The 24,743-nt window shown below is 43.8% G+C and overlaps 1 protein-coding gene across 2 annotated transcripts in view; it reads right to left on the bottom strand.

The window, feature by feature from the left end:
* The window catches only part of LOC111148948 (TNFAIP3 interacting protein 2), a 39,905-nt gene extending 15,646 nt beyond the window's left edge, over window positions 1-24,259 (bottom strand). Inside the window, exon 1 of one of the 2 annotated variants that reach the window (XM_022505782.1) lies at window positions 23,834-24,259. In XM_022505782.1, the coding sequence (XP_022361490.1) occupies window positions 23,834-24,112 (279 nt within the window). In that variant the 5' untranslated portion in view covers window positions 24,113-24,259. The remainder of the gene's footprint in view (window positions 1-23,833) is intronic. The other variant, XM_022505781.1, reaches the window with a different exon arrangement.
* Window positions 24,260-24,743: the final 484 nt, after the last annotated feature.

Raw genomic sequence — 24,743 nt, 5'->3', positions numbered from 1 at the left:
AAGCTTATCACTAAAGAAAGCCATCAAATGATAAGGAGGCAAAAAAAAAAAAAAAAAGGAGGCGCCTGAGTGGCTCAGTGGGTTAAGCCTCTGCCTTCGGCTCAGGTCATGATCTCAGGGTTCTGGGATCGAGCCCCGCATCGGGCTCTCTGCTCAGCGGGGAGCCTGCTTCCTCCTCTCTCTCTCTCTGCCTGCCTCTCTGCCTACTTGTGATCTCTGTGAAATAAATAAATAAAATCTTTAAAAAAAAAAAAAAGAACTACAAAACAACCATAAATCAACTAACAAAACAGCAATAAGCATATGCCTATCAACAATTACTTTGATTGTAAATTTACTAAATGGTCCAATCAAAAAACATAGTGTGACTGAATGGATACAAAAGCAAGACACATCGATATGCTCCCTATAAGAGACCCATTTGAGACATTAAAAAAAAAGATGTAGATTAAAAGTGAAAGGATGGGGGATGCCTGGGTGGCTCAGTTGGTTAAGCAGCTGCCTTCGGCTCAGGTCATGATCCCAGCATCCTGGGATCGAGTCCCACATCGGGCTCCTTGCTCATCAGGGAGCCTGCTTCTCCCTCTGCCTCTGCCGGCCATTCTGTCTGCCTGTGCTTGCTCTCTCTCCCTCTCTCTCTCTCTGACAAATAAATAAATAAAATCTTTAAAAAAAAAAAAAAGTGAAAGGATGGAAAAGTGAAGGGATCATGCAAACAGAAGCGAAAAGAAAACTGGGGTACCAATACTTGTATCAGACAAACAGACATTAAAACAAAGACAATAACAAGAGACAAAGAAGAGTACCTGGAAGGCTCAGTTGGTCAAGCATCTACATTCAGCTCAGGCCAAAATCTCAGGGTCCTGGGGTCAAGCCCTGCATCAGGCGCCTTGCTCAGTGGGGAGTCTGCTTCTCCCTCTGCCTCTGCCCGCCACTCGTGCTTGCCCACACTCGCACTCTCTCAAATAAAATCTTTTTAAAAATTTTTAAAAAATGAGAGAAAGACACTACATAATCACAAAGGGAACACTCCAACAAGATATAACAATTGTAAATATTTATAATATTTACAATATACCCAACATAGGAGCATCAAATATATAAACAACTATTTATAGACATAAGAGAAGACATTGATACTAATACTAGCAAGGGACTCTAACAACCAATTGATTATCCAGACAGAAAAACAACAAGGAAATAGTGCCCCCCCTTTTTTTAAACATTTTATTTATTTGAGAGAGAGTGCACAAGTGGGGGAAGGGAGGTCAGAGATAGAGGGAGAAGCAGACCCTCCACTAAACAGGGAGTCTGACTCTGGGCTTGATTCCAGGACCCTGAGATCATGATCTGAGCCAAAGGCAGGACCCTTAACCAACTGAGCCACCCAGCTGCCCCGAAACAGTGGCTTTGAATGACACACTGGACCAGATGGAACTAACAGTATATTCTGAACATAATATCCAAAAACAGCAGAATACACATTCTTTTTTTTTTCTTCTTTTTTTTTTTTCAAGTAGGCTCCGCAACCAACATGGGCTGGAACTCACCATCCTGAGATTAAGAGTCGCATGTTCTACTGAGTGAGACAGTCAAGCACCCCTACACATTCTTAGAACATTCTCCACAGTGGACCACATTAGACTACAAAAGAAGTCTTAAATTCAAAAAGATCAAAGTCATACCATGCATCTTTTCTGACCACAACAGTATGAAACTAGAAATCAATCACATGAAAAAAAATTCTGGAAAGAACACAAATATACAGAGGCTTACCACTAAACAATGAATGAATCCATCAAGAAATTGAAGATGGAACAAAAAAATACAGGGAGACAAATGAAAATGAAAACACAACAGTCCAAAATCTTTGGGATGCAGCAAAAGCTGTTCTAACAGAGAAGATTACAGCAACCCAGGTCTACCTCAACAAGCAGGAGGAAAAAAAAAACTTCAAACAACCTTTCAGAAATGATAAAGATTAGAGCAGAAATAAATGAGAGACTAAAAAACAATAAAACAGGTCAATGAAACCAGGACCTGATTCTTTGAAAAGGTAAACAATATTGATAACTCTTTAGCTAGACTCCTCAAAAAGAGACAGAGAAAAAGAGAACTCAAATAAATAAAATAAGAAGTGAAAGGGGAAAAAAAGACACCACAGAAATACAAAGGATTATAACAGAATATTATCAAAAATTGTATACCAACAAACTGGACAACCTTGAAGAAATGGATACATTCCTAGGAACATATAACTTCTCAAAACTAAATCAAGAAGAAATACTAGGGTGCCTGGGTGGCTCAGTTGGTTAACCGTCTGCCTTCGGCTCAGGTCATGATCCCAAGGTCCTGGTACTGAGTCCTGCACTGGGCTTCCTTTTCAGTGGGGAGCCTGCTTCTCCTTCACCCTGCCACGCCCCTTCTTGTGCTCTCTCTGGGTCAAATAAAATCTTAAAAAAAAAAAAAAAACAACAAAAAACAACATTCTCTCTCCCTCTGCCCCTCCTCTCCCACTCTTAAAAAAAAATCAAAAATTAAAAAAAATAAAGACAAGTTAGTACCTATCCTTCTGAAACTATTCCAAAAAAATAGAAGAGGAAGGAAAGCTTCCAAATTCATTCTATGAGGCCAGCATTCTCCAGATAACCAAAACCAGATAAAGACTTAGAAAGAAAGAAAGAAAGAAAGAAAGAAAGAAAGAAAGAAAGAAATCAATCAATCACATGAAAGAAAGATATTCACTAGGCTGAGACAAGAAAGAAAGAAGAAAGAAAGAAAGAAAGAAAGAAAGAAAGAAAGAAAGAAAGAAAGAAAGAAAGAAAGAAAAAAAGAAAGAAAGAAAGAAAGAAAGAAAGGAAGGAAGGAAGGAAGAAACTCCAGGATCTCTGGTGAACATGCATGCAAAACTCTTCAACAAAATATTAGCAAACTGAATCCAACAATACATTTTTTTAAAAAATCTTTTACCATGATCAAATGGGATTTACTCTAGGGATCCAACAGTGGTTTAATATTCAAAAATCAATGTGATACATCACATTAATAAGAGAATGGGTAGAATCCATAAGACCATATCAATAGATGCAGAAAAAGCATCTGACAAAGTACATCATCCATTCAACAGGGGCACCTGGCCTCAGTCAGTTAAGCATCTGCCTTGCGCTCAGGTTATGATCTCAAGGTCCTGGGACCAAGCCCCGTATCGGGCTCCTTGCTCAGCAGGCATCTCCCTCTCCCTGCATGTGCCCTCTTGCTCTCTTTCTCGCACTGTCAAACAAAATCTAAAACAAAAACAAAAAACTGCTCAACAAAGTAGATTTAAAGAGAACATACCTCAACATAGTAAAGGCCATATATGAAAAACCCACAGCTAACATCATATTAAATGGTGATAAACTGAGATTTTCCTCTAAGATCAGTAACAAGACAAAGATGTCCACTCTCACCACTTTTACTCTTCATAGTACTAGAAGTCCTAGCAACAGTGATCAGGCAAGGAAAAAAAAAAAAGGCATCCAAATTGCTAAGGAAGAAAAAAAGTGATCATTTATGTGCAAATTGTGATTCCACAATTTGAAGAGAAAGAACTGGACCTTGATCATCTTGGCATTCCCCTAGCCTCGTGCTTAAAAGAATGTGCAGTTAACACCTTTATTAAGGTAGTAAAGGTAGTCACAATCTGCCCCCAATTTAACTTTATAGCCACTTCCTATGTTATTCTCTACACTCTTCACTCTAATTATACTGGATTAACACTGCTCCAGAGCCTGGCACAACACTGACACTGCACACATGCTTGTGAAATGAATATACGATACTCAATATTGGGAGAAATGGAAAAACATAACCCACAGTGCCTGTGCATACACACTCCATTCCTACACAGAAGATGCTCAATAAACAAACACTTAAGTGGCAATGGTAGATGATACTTCCATCTTCTGAGTACCAAGTAAATGCAAAAGATTATGCTATGTTCTTTATATATGTTAAATCATGATCCTTACAACATAAAAACTCATAATTACTATACATCTACTTTGTATATTTTATACAAAGGCTACAATTCCTATTTTCTCAACTAGCATATCAGCATCTTTTTTTTTTTTAAAGACTTTATTTGAGAGCGAGAGCATGAGTGGGGTGCGGGGTGGGGAGGTAGTGGCAGAGGAAGCGGGAGAAGCAGAGTCCCTGGTGAGGAGGGAGCCCCATGTGGGTTGTGATCCCAGGACACCGAGATCATGACCTGAGCCAAAGGCAGATGCTTAACCGACTGAGCCAGCCAGGCACCCATTATATAAACTTCATAAAGATAGGAATCTGCCTTTCTTGATTCTTTCTGCATTTCCAGGGCCTATCACAACATCTAGCATACACTAGGCATGTGACAAATATCTAATGATTAAATGAATAAATACATAAATAGTCCTATAAGGTAGGTCTTATTTTAGTTTTACTGATAAGAAAACCAGAACATTAAATGACTTGCCCAAAGTAACATAGCTAGAAAGCATCAGAACCAGATTTAAAGTATACTGTTTTTCAATGTTTAATGTAAAACTTGCTTCCCCTTGGTGCCCAATAATGAACAAGTATTATAGCCCAGAGTACTTCTACTCTTGTGAGCTTCCCACCAGGAAACTTTAGCAAGTTTCATCTCTTAAAGACAATGAAAAGTTGAGGCTCCTGGGTGGCTCAGTCATTAAGCATCTGCCTTGGGCTCAAGTCAGGATCCTAGGGTCCTAGGATCAAGCCCCGCGTCAGGCTCTCTTTTCCGCAGGAAGCCTGCTTCTTCCTCTCCCACTCCCCCTGCTTCTTCCTCTCCCACTCCTCCTGCTTGTGTTCCCTCTCTTGCTGTGTCTCTGTCAAATAAATAAATAAAATCTTTAAAAAAAATGAAAAGGTGATGCTCATGACAAAGGTTATCCCTGGCTTTTTAAAAGAATAAGAGGTGCAGCATATTTATCTTCTGGACAGCAGTGTAGAAGGATCAGAGGCATATCTAGACAAACTGGACAATTACTGAGCAGCATCTTAGTTATGTACTGATAAGTCCTGAATTATTTGTTTTCACTTTAGTTCTACTTTCTACATGTTACAAATTGGTCATGTTCTTGACATACTATCATTTATTCTCATTTATACTACCTAAAGGCAATTAGAAAATTGTTGATAAATATCTAACAATAACAGCATGAGAATTAAGCCTTTCGGGTGACAAGGAGCACAACATATGTGCTCGATGTTTATTTTCTATCTATGAGTCACCATCAACACCTTGGACTGAACAAAATGTTATTAAACTTTTCCAATCAGACAATTTTTCACTAGATTTGTTAAACACAGATTTAGGTAATACACTATCCTGCTGCAGTTAAGTTCACAAACATATTTCTTGGAAGAAAAGAGAAGAGAAAAGAAAAAAGGAAAAAAGAAAGAGAAAGGAAAGAAGAAGGAGAAAGAAAAGAAAGCTGATCAGTGGGGGCGCCTGGGTGGCTCAGTGGGGTAAGCCTCTGCCTTCTACTCAGGTCACGATCTCAGGGTTCTGGGATCAAGTCCCGCATCGGGCTCTCTGCTCAGCGGGGAGCCTGCTTCTTCCTCTCTCTCTCTCCGCTTGCCTCTCTGCCTACTTGTGATCTCTCTCTGTCAAATAAATAAAATTAAAAAAAAAAAAAAGAAAGAAAGCTGATCAGTGTAATACACCACACTAACAGGATGAAGGGAGAAAACCACATAACCATATCAACGGAGGCAAAAGGCTATCTCCACATAATAAAAGCCATATTTGGGGCAGCTGGGTGACTCAGTTAGTTAAGCTTTTGCTTTTAGCTCAGGTGATGATCACAGGGTTCCTGGACCAAGCCCTATGTCAGGCTCCCTGCTCAGTAAGGAGTCTGCTTCTCCCTCTCCCTCTGCCTCTCCCCCCTGGCTCATGCTGTCTCCCTCACCCCCTCCCTGTCAAATAAATAAATGAAATCTTTTTAAAAAATAAATAAAATAAAAACCATATTTGGAAAACCCACAGCAAACATCATATGCAATGGTAAAAGGCTGAAAGCTTTGCCTCTAAGATCAGGAAAAGTCAACAGTACCCACTTTCAACACTTCTATTCAAAACAGGACTAGACATTCTAGGCAGAACAAGTAGGGGGAAAAAAAGAAAAGAAAAAGATCCAAATAGGAAGTAAAATGGTATTTCGCAAATGACATAACCTTGTATGTAGAAAACTCTAGGGGCACCTGGGTGGCTCAGTCCATTAAGTGCCTGCCTTCAGCTCAGGTCATGATTCCAGGGTCCTGGAATCAAGCCCCATCCCTGCTCAGCAGGGCACCTGCTTCTCCCTCTTCCTCTGCCTGCTGCTCCCCCTGCTTGTGAGCATGCACTCTCTCTCTCCATCAAATTAAAATAATAATAATAATAATAGGAAGAAGCAAGATGGCAGAGGAGTAGCAGACTGAAATGATATTAGGTCCCAGGAGTTCAGCAAGATAGTTATCAAACCATTCTGAACACCTACAAACTCAATAGGAGATAGGAGAGAAGAGCAGCAATTCTAGGAACAGAAAATCGACCACCTTCTGGAAGGTAGGACTTGCAGAGAAGTAAATCTGAAGCGATGGGAAGACAGACCACAGGCGGAGGGGCCAGCTCCCAGCAAGCAGTGGAGCAGCGGAGCACAAAATCAGAGCTTTTAGAAGTCAGCTCCACTGAGGGACATCACTCCAGAGGCTAAGCAGGGCTGGAGGCCTCGTGGGGACAATGTGGTCTCAGGACCTTCAGGGTCACAGAAAGACCAGTGGTGTCTGATTGTGGCAAAGCTCCCAGGTATCAGATTGGGGAAGCCAGCTACAGAGACAGAGCTGAGGAGTAAGCTTTCAGATCGGGTTACCTTAAACCGTGATCCAAGGCACAGTTGGTCCACTGCTCTTTGAGCAGGGACCCAACAAGCAGCAGATCCAGAGAGACCCCCTTCTTCCTCCTCCAGGAGGAGCAACGCAGGAACGCGTGGCAGGAAACTGCTGGGTTTGGAAACTCCCAATGGGGGCATGTGCCAGAGACAGAAATGCTCAGTCACAGGCCGGGTGAGCTCAGAGTGCAGTGGGAGACCAGGGAGACGGGGGTGGGGGGGTGGACTGACTGCTTCTCTCTGAGGGCACACTGAGGAGTGGAGCCCCAAGCTCTCAGTTCCTACAGGGCCACAGATTGGGAGGCTGCCATCTTCATGGCGTCCTCCAGAGCTCTATGGAAAGTGTTTAGGGAACAAAAGCTTCTGGGTGCAAATCTGAGCAGATTACTAGGCCTGGCCCCTGGCAAGGGCACTGCAATTCCACCTCAGGCAAAGACATTTGAGAATCACGGCAACAGTCCCCTCCCCCAGATTAGCCAAGAACATCCAGCCAAGACCAAGTTCACCAATCAATGAGAACAGCGGAACTCCAGAGCTATGGGAAAGCAAAGCATCATGACTTTCCTCCCATGATCCTTTAGTCTTGCAAAGTTAAATTTTTTTAAATTTTATTTTCTTATTTTATTTTTTTAACTTTTCCTCTTTCCTATTTTAACATTTTTTAACTAGTTTATCTTAACAATACCTTTCAAAAAAAAAACAACAACTCTTTAAACCTTCACTGTTATAGTCATATTTTATCCCTTCATTGTATTTAACCTTATTTTTTGTATACATATAGGGTTTTTTTTCTTTAAGAATTTTTGTATACAATTTCTTCTTCTTTTAAAAATTTTATTTATTTATTTTGACAGAGATCACAAGTAGTCAGAGAGGCAGGCTGAGAGAGAAGGGGAAGCAGGCTCCCCCACTGAGCAGAGAGCCCGATGTGGGGCCTGATCCCAGGACCCTGAGACCATGATCTGTGCCGAAGGCAGAGGCTTTAACCCACTGAGCCACCCAGGCGCCCCTGGGATACAATTTCTTCTAATAGATCAAAATATACCCTAAAACTAGCACATGGCTTTGCTCTAGTCTCCAGTGTTAGCACATTCTCTCCTCCTTTTTCTTTTTCCAACCAACTTATCAATTCATTTTTTAGAGTTTTTAAATTTTCATCTCTACAGTCATATTCCAGCCCTTCATCATGTTTACCTTTATTTTGTATATATGTTTTTCTTCCTTTAAAATTTTGTGAGGTAGTTTCTTCTAAGAGATCAGAATACACCCAAAATCAAGTAGATGGCTCTGTTCTATTCACCAGTCTAATATAGATATAGATTTAGATATAGACTTTTATTTTTTATTTTTTAAATTATTTCCTCCCCCTTTCTTCTCCCCCCAGTTTTGGGTCTCTTCTGATTTGGTTACTGTACATTTGGGGGGGGGGGGTCCTCTGCCACCCTACTAGTATTTTATTCTCTCATTCATATATTCTTATCTGGATAAAATGACGAGGGGGAAAAACTCATCACAAAAAAAGAACAAGAGGCAGTACTGACGACTAGGGACCTAATCAATACGGACGTTGGTAGTATGTCAGAACTAGAGTTCAGAATGACAATTCTCAAGGTGCTAGCTGGGCTCAAAAAAAGCATGTAAAATATTAGAGAAACCCTGTCTGGAGAAATAAAATCCCTTTCTGGAGAAATAAAAGAACGAAAATCTAAAATCTAGTTAAAATTTAAAAAGCTATTAATGAGGTGCAATAAAAAATGGAGGCTCTTACTGCTAGGATAAATGAGGCAGAAAAGAGAATTAGTGATATAGAAGACCAAATGATGGAGAATAAAGAAGCTGAGCAAAAGAAAGATGAACAACTACTGCACCATGAGGGGAGAATTCGAGAGATAAGTGATACCATAAGATGAAACAGTATTAGAATAATTGGGATTCCAGAAGAAGAAGAAAGAGAGAGAAGGGCAGAAGATATATTGGAGCGAGTTATAGTAGAGAATTTCCCTAATATGGCAAAGGGAACAAGCATCAAAATCCAGGAGGCACAGAGAATCCCCCTCAAAATCAATAAAAGTAGGTCCACACCCCATCATCTAGTAGTAAAACTTACAAATCTTAGTGACAAAGAGAAAATCCTGAAAGCAGCTTGGGAAAAGAAGTCTGTAACATACAATGGTAGAAATATTAGATTGGCAGTAGACTTATCCACAGAGACCTGGCAGGCCGGAAAGAACTGGCATGATATATTCAGAGCACTAAATGAGAAAAATATGCAGCCAAGAATACTATATCCAACTAGCCTATCATTGAAAATAGAAGGAGAGATAAAAAGCTTCCAGGACAAACAAAAATTAAAAGAATTTGCTAACACCAAACCAGCCCTACAAGAAATATTGAAAGGGGTCCTCTAAACAAAGAGAGAGCCTGAAAGTAGCAGACCAGAAAGGAACAGAGACAATATACAGGAACAGTCACCTTACAGATAATACAATGGCACTAAATTCATATCTTTCAATAGTTACCCTGAATGTAAATGGGCTAAATGCCCCAATCAAAAGACACAGGGTATCAGAATGGATAAAAAAACAAGAACCATCAATATGCTGTCTACAAGAAACTCATTTAAGACCCAAAGATACCTCCAGATTTAAAGTGAGGGGATGGGGGCACCTGGGTAACTCTGTGGGGTAAAGCCTCTGCCTTCAACTCAGGTCATGGTCTCAGGGTCCTGTGATCGAGTCCCACATTGGGATCTCTGCTCAGCAGGGAACCTGCCTCCCTCTATCTCTCTGTCTGCCTCTCTGCCTACTTGTGATCTCTATCAAATAAATAAATAAAATCTTTAAAAAAAAGAAAAAATTAAAAAAAAATAAAGTGAGGGGGTGGAAAACAATTTACCATGCTAATGGACATCAAAAGAAAGTTGGGGTGGCGGGCACTTGGGTGGCTCAGTGGGTTGAGCCTCTGCCTTCGGCTCGGGTCATGGGATCGAGGCCCACATCGGGCTCTCTGCTCGGCAGGGAGCCTGCTTCCCCCTCTCTCTCTGCCTACTTGTGATCTCTGTCAAGTAAATAAATAAAATCTTAAAAAAAAAAAAAAAAGTTGGGGTGGCAACCCTTATAGCAGATAAATTAGATTTTAAGCCAAAGACTATAATAAGAGATGAGGAAGGACTCTATATCATACTTGAAGGGTCTGTCCAACAAGAAGATCTAATAATTTTAAATATCTATGTCCCTAATATGGGAGTAGCCAATTATATAAACCAATTAATAACAAAATCAAAGAAACACATTGACAATAATACAATAATAGTAGGCCTTTAATACCTCCCTCACTGAAATAGACAGATCATCCAAGCAAAATATCAACAAGGAAATAAAGGTCTTAAATGACACACTGGAACAGATGGACATCACAGATATATTCAGAACATTCCATCCCAAAGCAACAGAATACACATTCTTCTCTAGTGCACATGGAACATTCTCCAGAATAGAACACATCCTGGGTCACAAATCAGGTCTCAACCGGTACCAAATCATTCCCTGCATATTTTCAGACCACAATGCTCTAAAGCTAGAACTCAATCACAAGAGGAAAGTTGGAAAGAACTCAAATACATGGAGACTAAAGAGCATCCTACTAAAGAATGAATGCGTCAACCAGGAAATTAAAGAAGAATTGAAAAAGTTCATGTAAACAAATAAAAATGAAAACACAACTGTTCAAAATCTGTGGGACACAGCAAAGGTGGTCCTGAGAGGAAAGTATATAGCGATACAAGCTTTTCTCAAGAAACAAGAAAACTCTCAAGCACACAACCTAACCCTAGACCTAAAGGAGCTGGAAAAAGAACAGCAAAGAAAGCCTAAACCCAGCAGGAGAAGAGAAAAAATAAAGATCAGAGCAGAAATCAATGAAATAGAAACCAAAAGAACAGTAGAACAATTAAAGAAACTAGCAGCTGGTTCTTTCAAAGAATTAATAAGATTGATCAGCCCCTGGCCAGACTTAACAAAAAGAAAAGAGAAAGGACCCAAATAAATAAAATCATGAATGAAAGAGGAGAGATCACAACCAACACCAAAGAAATACAAACAATTATAAAAACATATTATGAGCAACTATGCACCAGCAAATTTGACAATCTGGAAGAAATGGTTACATTCCTAGAGACGTATAAACTACCAAAACTGAACCAGGAAGAAATAGAAAACCTGAACAGACCCATAACCAGTAAGGAGATTTCATGAAGCAGTCATCAAAAATCTCCCAACAAACAAGAGCCCAGGGCCAGACAGCTTCCCAGGGGAATTCTACCAAACATTTAAAGAAGAATTAATACCTATTCTCCTGAAACTGTTCCAAAAAATAGAAATGGAAGGAAATCTTCCAAACTAATTTTATGAGGCCAGCATTACCTTGATCCCAAAACTAGACAAAGACCCCATCAAAAAGAATTACAAACCAATATCCTTGATGAACACAGATGCAAAAATTCTCACCATAATACTAGCCAATAGGATCCAACAGTACATTAAAAGGATTATTCACTATGACCAAGTGGGATTTTTTCCTGGGCTGCAAGGTTGTTTCAACATCCGCAAATCAATCCATGTGATACAATACATTAATAAAAGATGGGGCGCCTGGGTGGCTCAGTGGGTTAAGCCGCTGCCTTCGGCTCAGGTCATGATCTCAGGGTCCTGGGATCGAGTCCCGCATCGGGCTCCCTGCTCAGCAGGGAGCCTGCTTCCCTCTCTCTCTCTCTCTGCCTGCGTCTCTGTCTACTTGTGATCTCTCTCTGTCAAATAAATAAATAAAATCTTTAAAAAAAAAATAAAATAAAATAAAAGAGAGAACAAGAATGATATGATACTCTCAAGAGATGCTGAAAAAGCATTTGATAAAGTACAGCATCCTTTCTTGATCAAAACTCTCCAAAGTGTAGGGATAGAGGGTACATACCTCAATATCATCAAAGCCATCTATGAAAAACCCACAGCAAATATCATTCTCAATGGGGAAAAACTGAGAGCATTTCCCCTAAGGTTAGGAACACGGCAGGGATGTCCACTATCACCACTGCTATTCAACATAGTACTACAAGTCCTAGCCTCAGCAATCAGATAACAAAAAGAAATAAAAGGCATCCAAGTCAGCAAAGAAGAAGTCAAACTCTCACTCTTTGCAGATGATATGATACTTTCTGTGGAAAACCCAAAAGACTCCACTCCAAAACTGCTAGAACTCAAACAGGAATTCAGTAAAGTGTCAGGATATAAAAATCAATGCACAGAAATCAGTTGCATTTCGATGAGCCAACAGCAAGACAGAAGAAAGAGAAATTAAGGAGTCAAACCCATTTACAATTGCACCCAAAACCATAAGATACCTAGGAATAAACCTAACCAAAAAGGCAAAGAATCTGTACCCAGAAAACTATAAAGTACTCATGAAAGAAATTGAGGAAGACACAAAGAAATGGAAAAACATTCCATGCTCATGGTTTGGAAGAACAAATATTGTGAAAATGTCTATGCTACCTAAAAGAATCTACACATTTAATGCAATCCCTAGCAAAATACCATCAATTTTTTTTCAAAGAAATGTAACAAATAATCCTAAAATTTATATGGAACCAGAAGACCCCGAATAGCCAGAGGAATGTTGAAAAGGAAAGCCAAGATTTGTGGCATCATATTTCCAGACTTCAAGCTTTATTACAAAGCTGTCATCATCAAGACAGTATGGTACTGGCACAAAAACAAACACATAGATCAATGGAACAGAATAGAGAGTCCAGAAATAGACCCTCAACTCTATGGTCAACAAATCTTTGACAAAACAGGAAAGAATGTCCAATGGAAAAAAGACGGGCTCTTCAACAAATGGCATTGGGAAAATTGGACAGCCACATGCAGAAGAATGAAACTGGACCATTTCCTTACACCACACACACACACAAATAGACTCAAAATGGATGGAAGACCTCAATGTGAGACAGGAATCCATCAAAATCCTTGAGGAGAACACAGGCAGCAACCTCTTTGACCTCAGCCACAGCAACTTCTTCCTAGAAACATTGCCAAAGGCAAGGAAAGCAAGGGCAAAAATGAACTATTGGGACTTCATCAAGATCAAAAGCTTTTGCACAGCAAAGGAAACAGTCAACAAAACCAAAAGACAACTGACAGAATGGGAGAAGATATTCGCAAATGACATATCAGATAAAGGGCTAGTATCCAAAATCTATAAAGAACTTATCAAACTCAACACCCAAAGAACAAATAATCCAATCAAGAAATGGGCAGAGGACATGAACAGACATTTCTGCAAAGAAGACATCCAGATGGTCAACAGACACATGAAAAAGTGCTCCACATCACTCGGCAACGACAGATGTTGGAGAGGATGCAGAGAAAGGGGAACCCTTCTACTCTGTTGGTGGGAATGCAAGCTGGTGCAGCCACTCTGGAAAACAGCATGGAGGTTCCTCAAAAAGTTTAAAATAGAGCTATCCTATGACCCAGGAATCATACTACTGGGTATTTACCCTAAAGATACAAATGTAGGGATCCAAAGGGGCACATGCAACCAAATGTTTATAGCAGCAATGTCCACAATAGCCAAACCATGGAAAGAACCTAGATGTCCATCAACAGATGAATGGATGAAGATGTGGTATATATATACACAATGGAATACTATGCAGCCATCAAAAGAAATGAAATCTTGCCATTTGCAACAACCTGGATGGAATTAGAGGGTATTATGCTGAGCAAAATAAGTCATCAGAGAAAGATAATTATCATATGATCTGCCTGATATGAGGAATTTGAGAGGCAGGGTGAGTGTTTGGGTGGTAGGAAAGGAAAAAATGAAACAAGATGGAATTGGGAGGGAGACAAACCATAAGAGACTCTTAATCTCACAAAACAAACTAAGAGTTGCTGGGAGAAGGGGGGTTATGGAGAGGGTGGTTGGGTTATGGACATTGGGGAGGGTATGTGATATGCTGAGTGCTGTGAAATGTGTAAGCCTGACAATTCACAGACCTGTATCCGTGGGCAAATAATACATTATATATTAATAAAATAATTAACTTAAAAAGAAATGAACATAATAATAATAATAATAAATATTATTAGAAAACTAATTATTACACACACACAGACATGCAAAAAACTTGGAATAAATGAATTCAGCAAATATAAGAAGACAAAGTCAACACACGAGAAACAGCAGTATTTCTACATACTAACAATAAAGAATCTGAATGAGAAATTATAAAAGCAATTCCATTTACAACAGCATCAAAAAAGATAAAAGACTTAGGAATTAATTCACTCAAGGAGGTGGAAGTCTTATACAGTGAAAAATATAAAATGTTACTGAAAAAATTAGGACATAAGTAAATGAAAACACATGTTCATAAATTGGAAACTTAATATTGTTAAGATGTCAATATAATGTGAAAATTATGAAGGGAAACCTCACTAAAATGGAATCAGAGGCCAGCGTAGGCAGCCCTCATGCCCTACCACTCGTCAACTGCAAAACCAACAGGAAAAGATTTATCTTGCCTTCTGGATAGGAATGTTCTTAATTTTTTTTTTTTAAGATTTATGTATTTATTTTAGAAAGTGAGCGAGTGCACGTGCAAGCAGGGGGAGGGTCAGAGGGAAAGAGAATCTCGAGCAGACTCCCCACAGAGCAATGAGCCCAATATGGGGCTCAATCTCCCAACCCCAAGATCATGACCTGAGCCAAAACCAACTGAGCCACCCAGGCACCCCAGTAATGTTCTTAATTTTTTAAAGATTTTTTATTTTTGAAACAAGGAGAAGAGAGAGAAAGAGAGAGCACACACAACCGTACAAGTTGGGGGTGGCGAGGAGCAGAGGTAGAGGGATAAGCAGGCTCCCCACTGAAGCAGGAAGCCCAACTCAGGGCTTGATCCCAGGACCTCGAGATCATGACCTGAACCAAAGGCAGATGCTTAAATGACTAAGCCACCTAGGTGCCCGTTCTTAATTTTCTCAAGAACATATCTTTTTGCTAGCTTACTTCAAGAACACAGCATATAATAAATGTAACATACAAAGTATGTGTTAATCTATTGTTTATGTTATTGGTAAGGCTTCCCATTCTCAGCAAACTATCAATAGTTAAGTTTTCTGGAGAGTCAGGAGTTATGCAAGGATTTTCAAGTGCACAGGGGGACTGCACCCATAACCCCCATGTTGTTCAAGGGTTAACTGTACTTTACCACCCCAGCAGAAGGAAGAAATGTTCTCTCCTCGCCCCACAACAGCCCGGCCCATGACAGACTGTCACAACTCAGGCAGTGAAAAGTCACTACACTTCAATTCCCAGTTTACAGCAATGGACTGTCTACAAGAGCCCTCCCAGCTCCCCCTTTCCTCCAGCATTCTTTGTTCTCTGGACTTGTCTATGGTTTTGCTGTAGGTTGCACGGACTGCAAATCTCTGCTATCCGGAATAAACCCACTTTTGCTGGTAAAATAAATGACAGGTTTATTTTTAAATTTAACATTACTCAAACTGATCTACAGATTCAATATAATCCCTATCAAAATCCAGTGGGTTTTTTTGCAGAAATAGAAAAATTCATCCTAAAATTCATATAGAATCTCAAGAGACCCCAAATACCCAAAACAATCTTAGAAGAAAAAAGAACAAAGCAAGACTCATGCTACCTGAATTCAAAACTGACTACAAAGCTACAGTAACCAAAACAGTATAGTACTGGCATAAAGACAGACATTTACAGAAAGGGAAAAAATAATGAGTCCAGAGGGTCATGATCCCAGGGTCCTGGGATCGAGCCCCCCATTAGACTCCCTGCTCAGTGGGAAGTCTGCTTCTTCCTCTGCCTGCCCCAGCTTGTGCTTGTGTGCTCTCTCTCTCTCAAATAAAATATTAAAAAAAAAAAAAGAATAATGATCCCAGAAATAATCCCTTGCATATATGGTCAAATGGTTGTTGATAAGGGTGCTAAGACCATTCAATGAGGAAAGGATAATTTTTTCAACAAATGCTACAGCAAAAACCAGACATTCACATGCAGAAGAATAAAGGTGGACTCTTTATCAAACACCATATACAACAATTAACTCAAAATGGATCAAAGACTTAAATATAAGACCTAAAACTATAAAACTCTTATAGATAACATAGGGAAAAGCTTCCCAATACTGAATTTGGCAATAATTTCTTAGATATGATACCAGGACACAGGAAGCAAAAGAATTTCTCTGTAGCATGTGATTTTTTAAAAGATTTTATTTATTTATTTGACAGAGAGAAAGAGAGCACAAGCAGGGGGAGTGGGAGGGGAAGGGAGAACCAGGCTCCCCACAGAGTAGGGGGAGGCCAATGTGGGACTCAATCCCAGGACCCCGGGATCATGACCTGAGCCGAAGGCAGTCACTTAACCAAATGAGCCACCCAGGCGCCCAGCATGTGATGTTGTCTGGTAGCATTTCACCCACAGTAGAACTCCTCTCCACAATGAAGCCAGTCCTCTCAAGCCCTGCCACCTTATCAACTAAGGTCATGCAATGTTCTAAGTCCTTGTCAGATTTCAACCATCTCCAGGAGCAGACTCCAGCTCAAGAAATCACCTTCCTCGCTCCTCCACGGAAGCAGGTCCTCACCCGTGCAAGTGTTATCTTGCGAGGGCAGCAGGTCGCTCGCCTCTCCAGGCTCTACTTCTGGTTCTCTGGCTGTTTCCACCACATCTGCACAGTGACTTCCTCCACTCAGTCTTGAAGCCCTCAATGTCCTCACCAGGGCCGGAGATCACTTCTTCCAAACTCCTGTTACTACTGACATTGAGCCATGGGAACATTTTCTTAATGGCATCTGGCATGGTGAATCCTTTCCAGAAGATTCTCAATGTATCCCACCCAGATCGAGTGGAAGAATCACCATCCATGGCATCTACCACCTTGCGAAATGTGTCTCTTAAATGATAAGACTTCAAAGTCAAAATTACTCCTTGCTCCATGGGCTGCAGAACGGACACTGTGTTCACAAGCAGGGAAACGGCACTCATCTGGCCGTACATCACCAGAGCTCTTGGGTGACCAGGTACAACGTCAACGAGCAGTCATATTTCGAAAGAAACCTTTTTTCCTGAGCAGTAGGTCTCAACAGTGGGCTTGAGACATTTGGTAAACTTCGCTGTGAACAGATATACTGCCGTTCAGGCTGTGTCGTTCCGTGGGTAGAGCATGGGCACAGAAGAGGTAGCACAATTCTTAAGGGTCCTAAGAATTTCCAGAATAGTAAAGGAGCACCAGCTTCAGCTGAAAGTCACCAGCTGCATTAGCCCCTAACAGGGAGCCAGCCTGTCCCTTGAACCTCTGAAGCCAGGCACTGACCTGTCCTCTGGCGAAGACAGTCCAAGATGGCATCTTCTCCCCAGATAAGGCCGTTGCGTCTACATGTGGAGAATCTGCTGTTTAGGAGTCACCTCCATGGGCAATCTGAGCTGGATCTCCGGCAGAACCTGCCGGAGCTTCTCCGTCAGCATGTGCTGCTCCCCCCGCCCCTCTGTGTCTCCTTAAAGCTCACGAACCCACTCTGCTAGCTGCAGACTTTTCTTCTGCGGCTTCCTCACCTCCCTCAGCCTTTCTGGACTTGAGAGTCAGGGCCTTGCTCTGGATTAGGCTTTGGCTTAAGGGAATACTGGGGCAGGTCTGATATCCTATCCAGACCACCCAAATTTTCTCCCTATCAGCAATGAGGCCGTTTGGCTTTCTTATCATTCATGTGGTCCCTGGAGTAGTGCTCTTAAGTTCCTTCAAGAACTTTTCCTTGGCATTTGCAACATGGCTGTCTGGCACAAGAGGCCTACCTTTTGGCCTATCTTGGCTTCAGAAATCCCTTCCTCACTAAGCTTAATAATTTCTAGCTTTTCATTTCAAGTGAGTTATGTGTGACTCTTTTCACTTGAGCACTTAGAGGCCATTACAGGTCATTATTTAGCCTAACTGCCATATTGTTGCGTCTCAGGGAACAGAGAAGGGAGAGTAATGGGGGAATGGCAGGTCAGTGCAAGAGTCATAAAACACACATACTGATTAAGTTTGCTGTCTTTTATGGGCACAGTTCACAGTGCCCCAAAACAAGTACAATAGTAACACCAAAGATCACTGATCACACATCACATAACGAACACATAACGAATAATGAAAAATTTTGAAATATCACAGGAATTACCAAACTATGACACAGAGACATGAAGTGAGCAAATGCTATTAGAAAAATGGTGCCAGTAGACTTACTTGATGCAGAGTTGTTAAAAGCTTTCCTTCTTTCTTTTTTCTTTTAAATAATCTCTACACCCAGTGCAGGGCCCAAACCCACAACCCCGAAATCAAGAGTCACGTGCTCCACCTACTGAGCTACGCAGGCGCCCTGTCCAAGTTCCAATTTATAAAAAACACAAGATCTGAGAAGTATAGCAAAATGAGGTATGCCTGAAGAGTATTCCTAAAACTCAATAACAAAATAATCAATTCAAATATGGGCAAAGAACTTGACATTTCTACAAAGAAGATAAACACATGAAAGAATGGTTCACATCACTAATCATTGGGAAATTGCAAATCAAAACTACAATCATTTTGTATTAAATCACCACAAACCCATCAGGATGGCTGCTATTAAAACAACAATAACAGGGGCGCCTGGGTCGCTCAGTGGGTTAAGCCACTGCCTTCAGCTCAGGTCATGATCCCAGGTCCTGGGTTCGAGCCCCACATCGGGCTTTCTGCTCGGCGGGGAGCCTGCTTCCTCCTCTCTCTCTGTCTGCCTCTCTGCCTACTTGTGATTTCTCTCTGTCAAATAAATTAATAAAATCTTTAAAAAAAAATAAAATAAAAAAATAAAACAACAACAACAACACAGAAAATAACTAATGCTGGGGAGAACATGGAGAAACTGCAACCCTGTGCGTTGCTGGGAATGTAAAATGGTGCAGCCGCTGTGGAAAAACAGTGTGGTGGTTCCTCAAAAAACTACACCAAATTACCCTATGACCTAGCAATTCCACTTCTGGCACATAACCAAAAGAACTGAAAGCAGGGTCTCAAAGATACATTTGGACTCACATATTCCTAGAGGCACTGTTATTCATTACAGCTGAAATATGAAAGCAACCCAAGTGTCTATCAACAGATGAACAGATAAGCCAAATGTGGTATATACATACAATGGAATATCATTCAGCCTGAAAAAGAAGAAAATTCTGGCACATGATACAACACGGATAAACCTGTAGGACGTTAGGCTAAGTGAAATAAGTCAGTCACAAAGGGATGATTCCACTTCTGTGAGGTCTCTAGAGTAGTCAAATCATGGAGACAGATAGAAGAATGATATCTGCCAAGAGTGGAGGTTGGGGAGCAGGAAGGTGGGGAGTTACTGCTTAATGGGTATGGTGTTTCAGTTTTACAAGATCAAAAAAGGTATGGAGATAGACGGTTAAAAACAAAACACACAGGGCGCCTGGGTGGCTCAGTGGGTTAAAGCCTCTGCCTTCAGCTCAGGTCATGATCCCAGGGTCCTGGGATCAAGCCCCACATTGGGCTCTCTGCTCAGCAGGGATCCTGCTTCCCCCTCTCTCTCTGCCTGCCTCTCTGCCTACTTGTGATCTCTGTCTGTCAAATAAATAAATAAAATCTTAAAAAAAAAAAAAAAACACACAGCTAACACAGCCTATAGTAAAGGGTGTATGCTGTTCTACTCGTTAGAAAGCATGGCAGAACAGGGAAAGAAAAGCCGGGAGAAGAAGCTGGTATGTCAGGACCAAGCAGGGCCCATGAGGCTAGTACCCTGGGGGGTGATTAGATCGGATAGAGCAGTTAAGGGCCACATAGTAAATTAACACCATTATCCCAGAAAGTCTTAATTGGAGGAGTTTTGTAAAGCTACCCATATAGGCCTCGTGTTACAAGCGAGGTAAGGTCTCGAGTCTTACTGTGGTGGCAAAAAAAACCAGAATTCTCGAGACTGACCTGGCCCCATCACATGCTAGCAACAGCTCAACCACAGATGCAGAAGTTACCTGGAAGTCTCTGCACATCTGAGGACACAGCCTCAGCTCCTCTCTGGGAGCCCCCAGTCTCTACCAACCCAGCGTTGCTATTCCTAAGGGGCTGGCTGACATGACCACTGAGGAGACCAAGCTACTGATCGATTCTTCTCATTGTTTTCACTCTGCACAGTGTGAAATCTCTCCATTCCTCCACGGTTCTGTGACAGCCCAGATAGATGGAGGAGTAAGCCACAAACACATAACTGCGTAAGATACTGTATTATTAAAATGTCTCTTAAATAATTAAAAATCCTACAACAAAACCTGTATGTCAGGGGTAAAGGAACATATAGATCTAGGACTATAGATCTGCTTGTCTGGCTCCTGCATCTAAAATGAGGCAGATGAGAAAATCCTTGCAATGTGATATGAAGATGTACAGACAGCAAGAACTCAAGCACACCACTGTGTATACACCCGGTGTGTAAAGGAAAAACAGGGAGGAGGCATGCCAAGAAATGAACACTAGTTATCCCCGGACTGTGGGATTATGGTGGCTGTTATTTTATTCTTTACTCTTTCCTCTGTTTTTCAGATATTCAAAATAACTTTTATAGTAAAATAAAAGGGGGGAAGAGGGGTGCATGTCTCTTTTTCACTCTAAAATCTGGCTGCAGGGCCAAGCCTAGAAGTGAAAATTGTCTTGTGCAGCTCCTCTCTTTGCAGACCTGGTTTCTTTCCTGGGACAATCCAGATAATAGCTATGGCCCAAACAGGGCACTAGAGTACACCCAATGCGTACGGCACTTCAAATAGCTGTTACAGACAAGTACTATTACTCTTGCTCCTGTTCTGGGCATTCATGGTACTTCACAAAGACAGATGTAACATCAATGACAGGGACGAAGAGGAGGGAAAGTGAGACTAAAGTGTGTTATCCGACACTCACAGGCACCGCAGCACTGTCATTGCTCCCAGCACAAGAAAGCTGTTACTATTGAAAGACTCATTTACAACTGGAGCTGAAAGTCACCTCAGAACATAACCGGTGTCCACATGGCCCAGAACCCAGTATGAATACATACACACCAGGAGCCTATGCTCGTGTACTACACACACACAAACACCCCAGATCCCAATGTCTACACACACAACACAGAACTGAACATGAACACGCATATACACAGAACCGTCCATGTTCACACACAATCCCATCAGAACACAATACAGTCACAACACTCACACCCAATAAGGGGGCAGACCTCATAGAACTCAAATACACACCCATCAAGACTCCAGACAGGCAGATACCCCTCAGACCCAAGACACATCCCCCTCACAACCAACATGGACAGACATACCTTACACCTAATAACAGCACACAGACACTTTAGAAGACAAACGTGGGGGTGCCTGGGTGGCTCAGTGAGTTAAAGTCTCTGCCTTTGGCTCAGGTCATGATTCCAGGGTCCTGGGATCGAGCCCCGAATCAGGCTCTCTGCTCAGCAGAGCCTGCTTCCCTTCCTCTCTCTCTGCCTGCCTTTCTGCCTACTTGTGATCTCTGTCAAATAAATAAATAAAATCTTTAAAAAAAAAAAAAGACGACAAACGTGCACACATGCCTCCAGAATCTACCATAGGCACACAAACTTTCCTTCTGAACCAACATGGGAGCTCCTCCTCAAAACCTAATCACAAAACTTCACAACCAACAATACTCACCACTCATCCTGACAAAAACAGAAACAGCCTCAGAACCAACAAAGACACACAACCCTCAGACCCAACACAGGCATACAGACCACTCAGAACTCAACACAGAGCACACCTCTTCAACTCAAAGCGGAAACACACCAACACACACCCCCCTTCCCAATGAACACCTACTCACAGCCCTCTATATACAACTTGGGCGCAAAAATCCCTCAGAAACCAACATGAGTGCATATATCCCTCAGACACAACACAGGCACACAGACCTCAAACCCTACATGGGCAAACACACATCTCTGAACCCAAAACAGCGACACACACCCCTTAGACCCAACACAAGAACACAAAGACCCCTCAAAACTAACAGGAACACACAACCCTCAGAATACAACACTGGCACACACACCCCTCAGAAAGAAACATGGATATACAACCACTGGACCCAACACGGGCACAGCACAAGAATACACACCCCTTAGAACCAACAGAGACACACAATCCACTGACCCAGATGGGCACAGACCCCTCGATCCCACCACAGAAACACTATTCAGAACCAACACAGACACGGTCCTCTCAGACCCAACATGGGCACAAACACCCCTCAAACATGGGAGCACAACATCTGAAACCAACATGCACATACACACCTCAGACCTAAAATGGACACACACACCACCAAGAAGCCACTGAGGTGCACATGCCCCTCAGAACCCAACATAAATACAACCCTGTAGAACCTATGCAGGCACAGAGTCCTCAGACTCAACATGGTCACATACAACCCTCACAACCCACCGTGGGCACACAAGAGCAGACTCCCCAGAACCTAACTCCAAGGCACACCCCTTAGAACCTAAAACAGGTACATTACCTCTCAAATCAACAAAGACACACTGCTGTAGAACCAACACAGGCACACAACCCTTAGACCTAACACAGGCACACACACTCCTCAGAACCAATAGACACACGACACTCTCACCCAGCTTGGGAACACATCCTTCCAAACCTAACACAGGCACACACACCTCAAACCCAGGATGAGAGCGCACCCCTCAAAATTAACACACACATACCCCCTCAGATCCAAAACAGAGAGAGACAGCTCTCAGAAGCAAAAAAGACAGACAGCGCTTCAGTAGAACCCAACCCTCAGACCCAATACGGAAGTACACCCCTAAGAACCAACACAAACACGTACCTCCTCAGACCCAACACGGGAGTACACAGCCCCTCTCAGAACCTAGTAAGGGCATCATATGCCTCAAACCCAACATGGCAACATACACACCTTCAGACCCACAAGGACCCTCAACCCTCAACATGAGCATACACAGCCTTTGACCCAACGCAGGATACCGTGCTCAGAATCTACCACACTAACACACCCTCAGAAGCAACACCAACACGAACCTTCAGACCAAAACAGGCACACACCCCCCTCAGAACCAACAGGGCTTCACAACCATTAAACCTGACATAACTTCAGATAGAAATGGACACCCAATCCTTGACACGACGTGGAGAGCACCCCTCAGAACGTAACACAGACACGCAATCCTCACAACCAACCAGAACCAACGCCCTCATCCAGAACCACCTCCACCGCCAACGGGGCACAAACTCCTCTCGGATCCAGAACCCGCACAAACCGCAGAAGCAGCGCGGACACCCGCCCCCGAGAAGCCAGCAGCAGGAGGCGCTCCCCCAGCCCGCCCGGGTAGCGAAGCCAGCAGAAGCAGAGGGGCCCTGCACGCCGCGCGACCTCGCCAGCCCCCCGCACCTCCTCCTCTGAAAAAGAGCCTCTCCTCCTCCGCCCGGTGGCCTCGCGGGTCTGCGGTTCTCTGCTGTTCCCGAGTCGGCCAGTCGGCGCTGAGGAAATGCCCGGCAGTGGTGTTTCTAAGGCGAACAGCTCGCCCTCGGAACCGACAAGCGGGCACAACAGCCCACACGCGCGCAGATGCCCCCCGGACCTCGGAAGCCGCCCCCCACCGTCCTCACACCCCACACCGGACCCCAGCTCGCAAACCGCTCGGAGTCCGGCGCCGCGCAAACCCTCAGCCCCGGTGTGGGCTCACCCGCTCCGAACCCGCTGCGGGCCGAGCCAGCGCGGCTCTCCCTCCCCGGGGACGCACCTGGCGCAGCGCCGTCTCGTCGGCGCCGCCCTCCCGTTGCCGGAGCTGCTCCCGGAAGCGCGCCACCTGCTCCAGCAGCGCGTCCACGAGCGAGGGTGCCGCGTCCCCCTCGAGAGCAGCCAGGCGGGCGCGCAGGCGCTCAATGAGGGCGTCCCGGGCGGCCAGCTGGTCCTCCAGGCGCCTCAGCCGCTGCCCGGCCTCGTGGTACAGGCCGCAGAGCGCCGCCGCCGCGCGCGCGGCCCCCTCCTGCCCGCCGGACCCGGCGCCCCCTGTGGACATGGCCGCGGGCCTCGACCCGCGGCCGCTCTGACACCGCCAACTTCCGCGCCCGGTCTGGGCGGGCCGCGCAGCTTCCCGGAACTTTTCCCGGCGCGCCCCGCCCACGGCAACCGGCGTGGCCCCTGACCCGCGGAAAGGCTGTCCCAGACCGTTCGACAGCCCGGCGCGGCTCACTGCGGCTGGCCTGGCCCCGCCCCTCCGCCGTGAGCCAGGCCTCCCTCGCCCTCGCGACTCTCCAGGCCCCGGCCCCCGCCCACTTCCCGGCCCCGCCCACGGCGACTGGCCTGGCTCCGCCCCTCCGCCATGGGCCCGGCCTCCTTCACCGCGACTCTCCTGGCCCCGCCCCACCCCCCCCCCCCGGCAGCCCGGCCTCTCTCACCGCAACCCGCCCGGCCCCGCCCACGGAGACGCTCCTGGCCCCGCCCCCGCCGGCAGCCAGGCCCCGCCAACCGCGACCCGCCTGGCCCCTGACGCGCGGAAAGGCCGCCCCAGGCCGGAGTCTTGTGGCCCCGAGGTCCCGGAGTGGCCGCCTTGTTCCAGCAGCCCCGCCCCCTTCCCGCCCACCCCCTACCCTTTCCCCTGGCCCCGGCGTCGAGTTCTTAAGGAGACTGCCAGGAGGAGGAGGAAAGGC

This window comes from Enhydra lutris, unplaced genomic scaffold (assembly GCF_002288905.1).
Source record: "Enhydra lutris kenyoni isolate GAN:26980312 unplaced genomic scaffold, ASM228890v2 scaffoldscaffold21, whole genome shotgun sequence".
In the NCBI taxonomy this organism is placed as follows: domain Eukaryota; kingdom Metazoa; phylum Chordata; class Mammalia; order Carnivora; family Mustelidae; genus Enhydra; species Enhydra lutris.
Note: the sequence above shows the minus strand (reverse complement) of the source record. Positions and strands in the feature narration are given on the sequence as shown.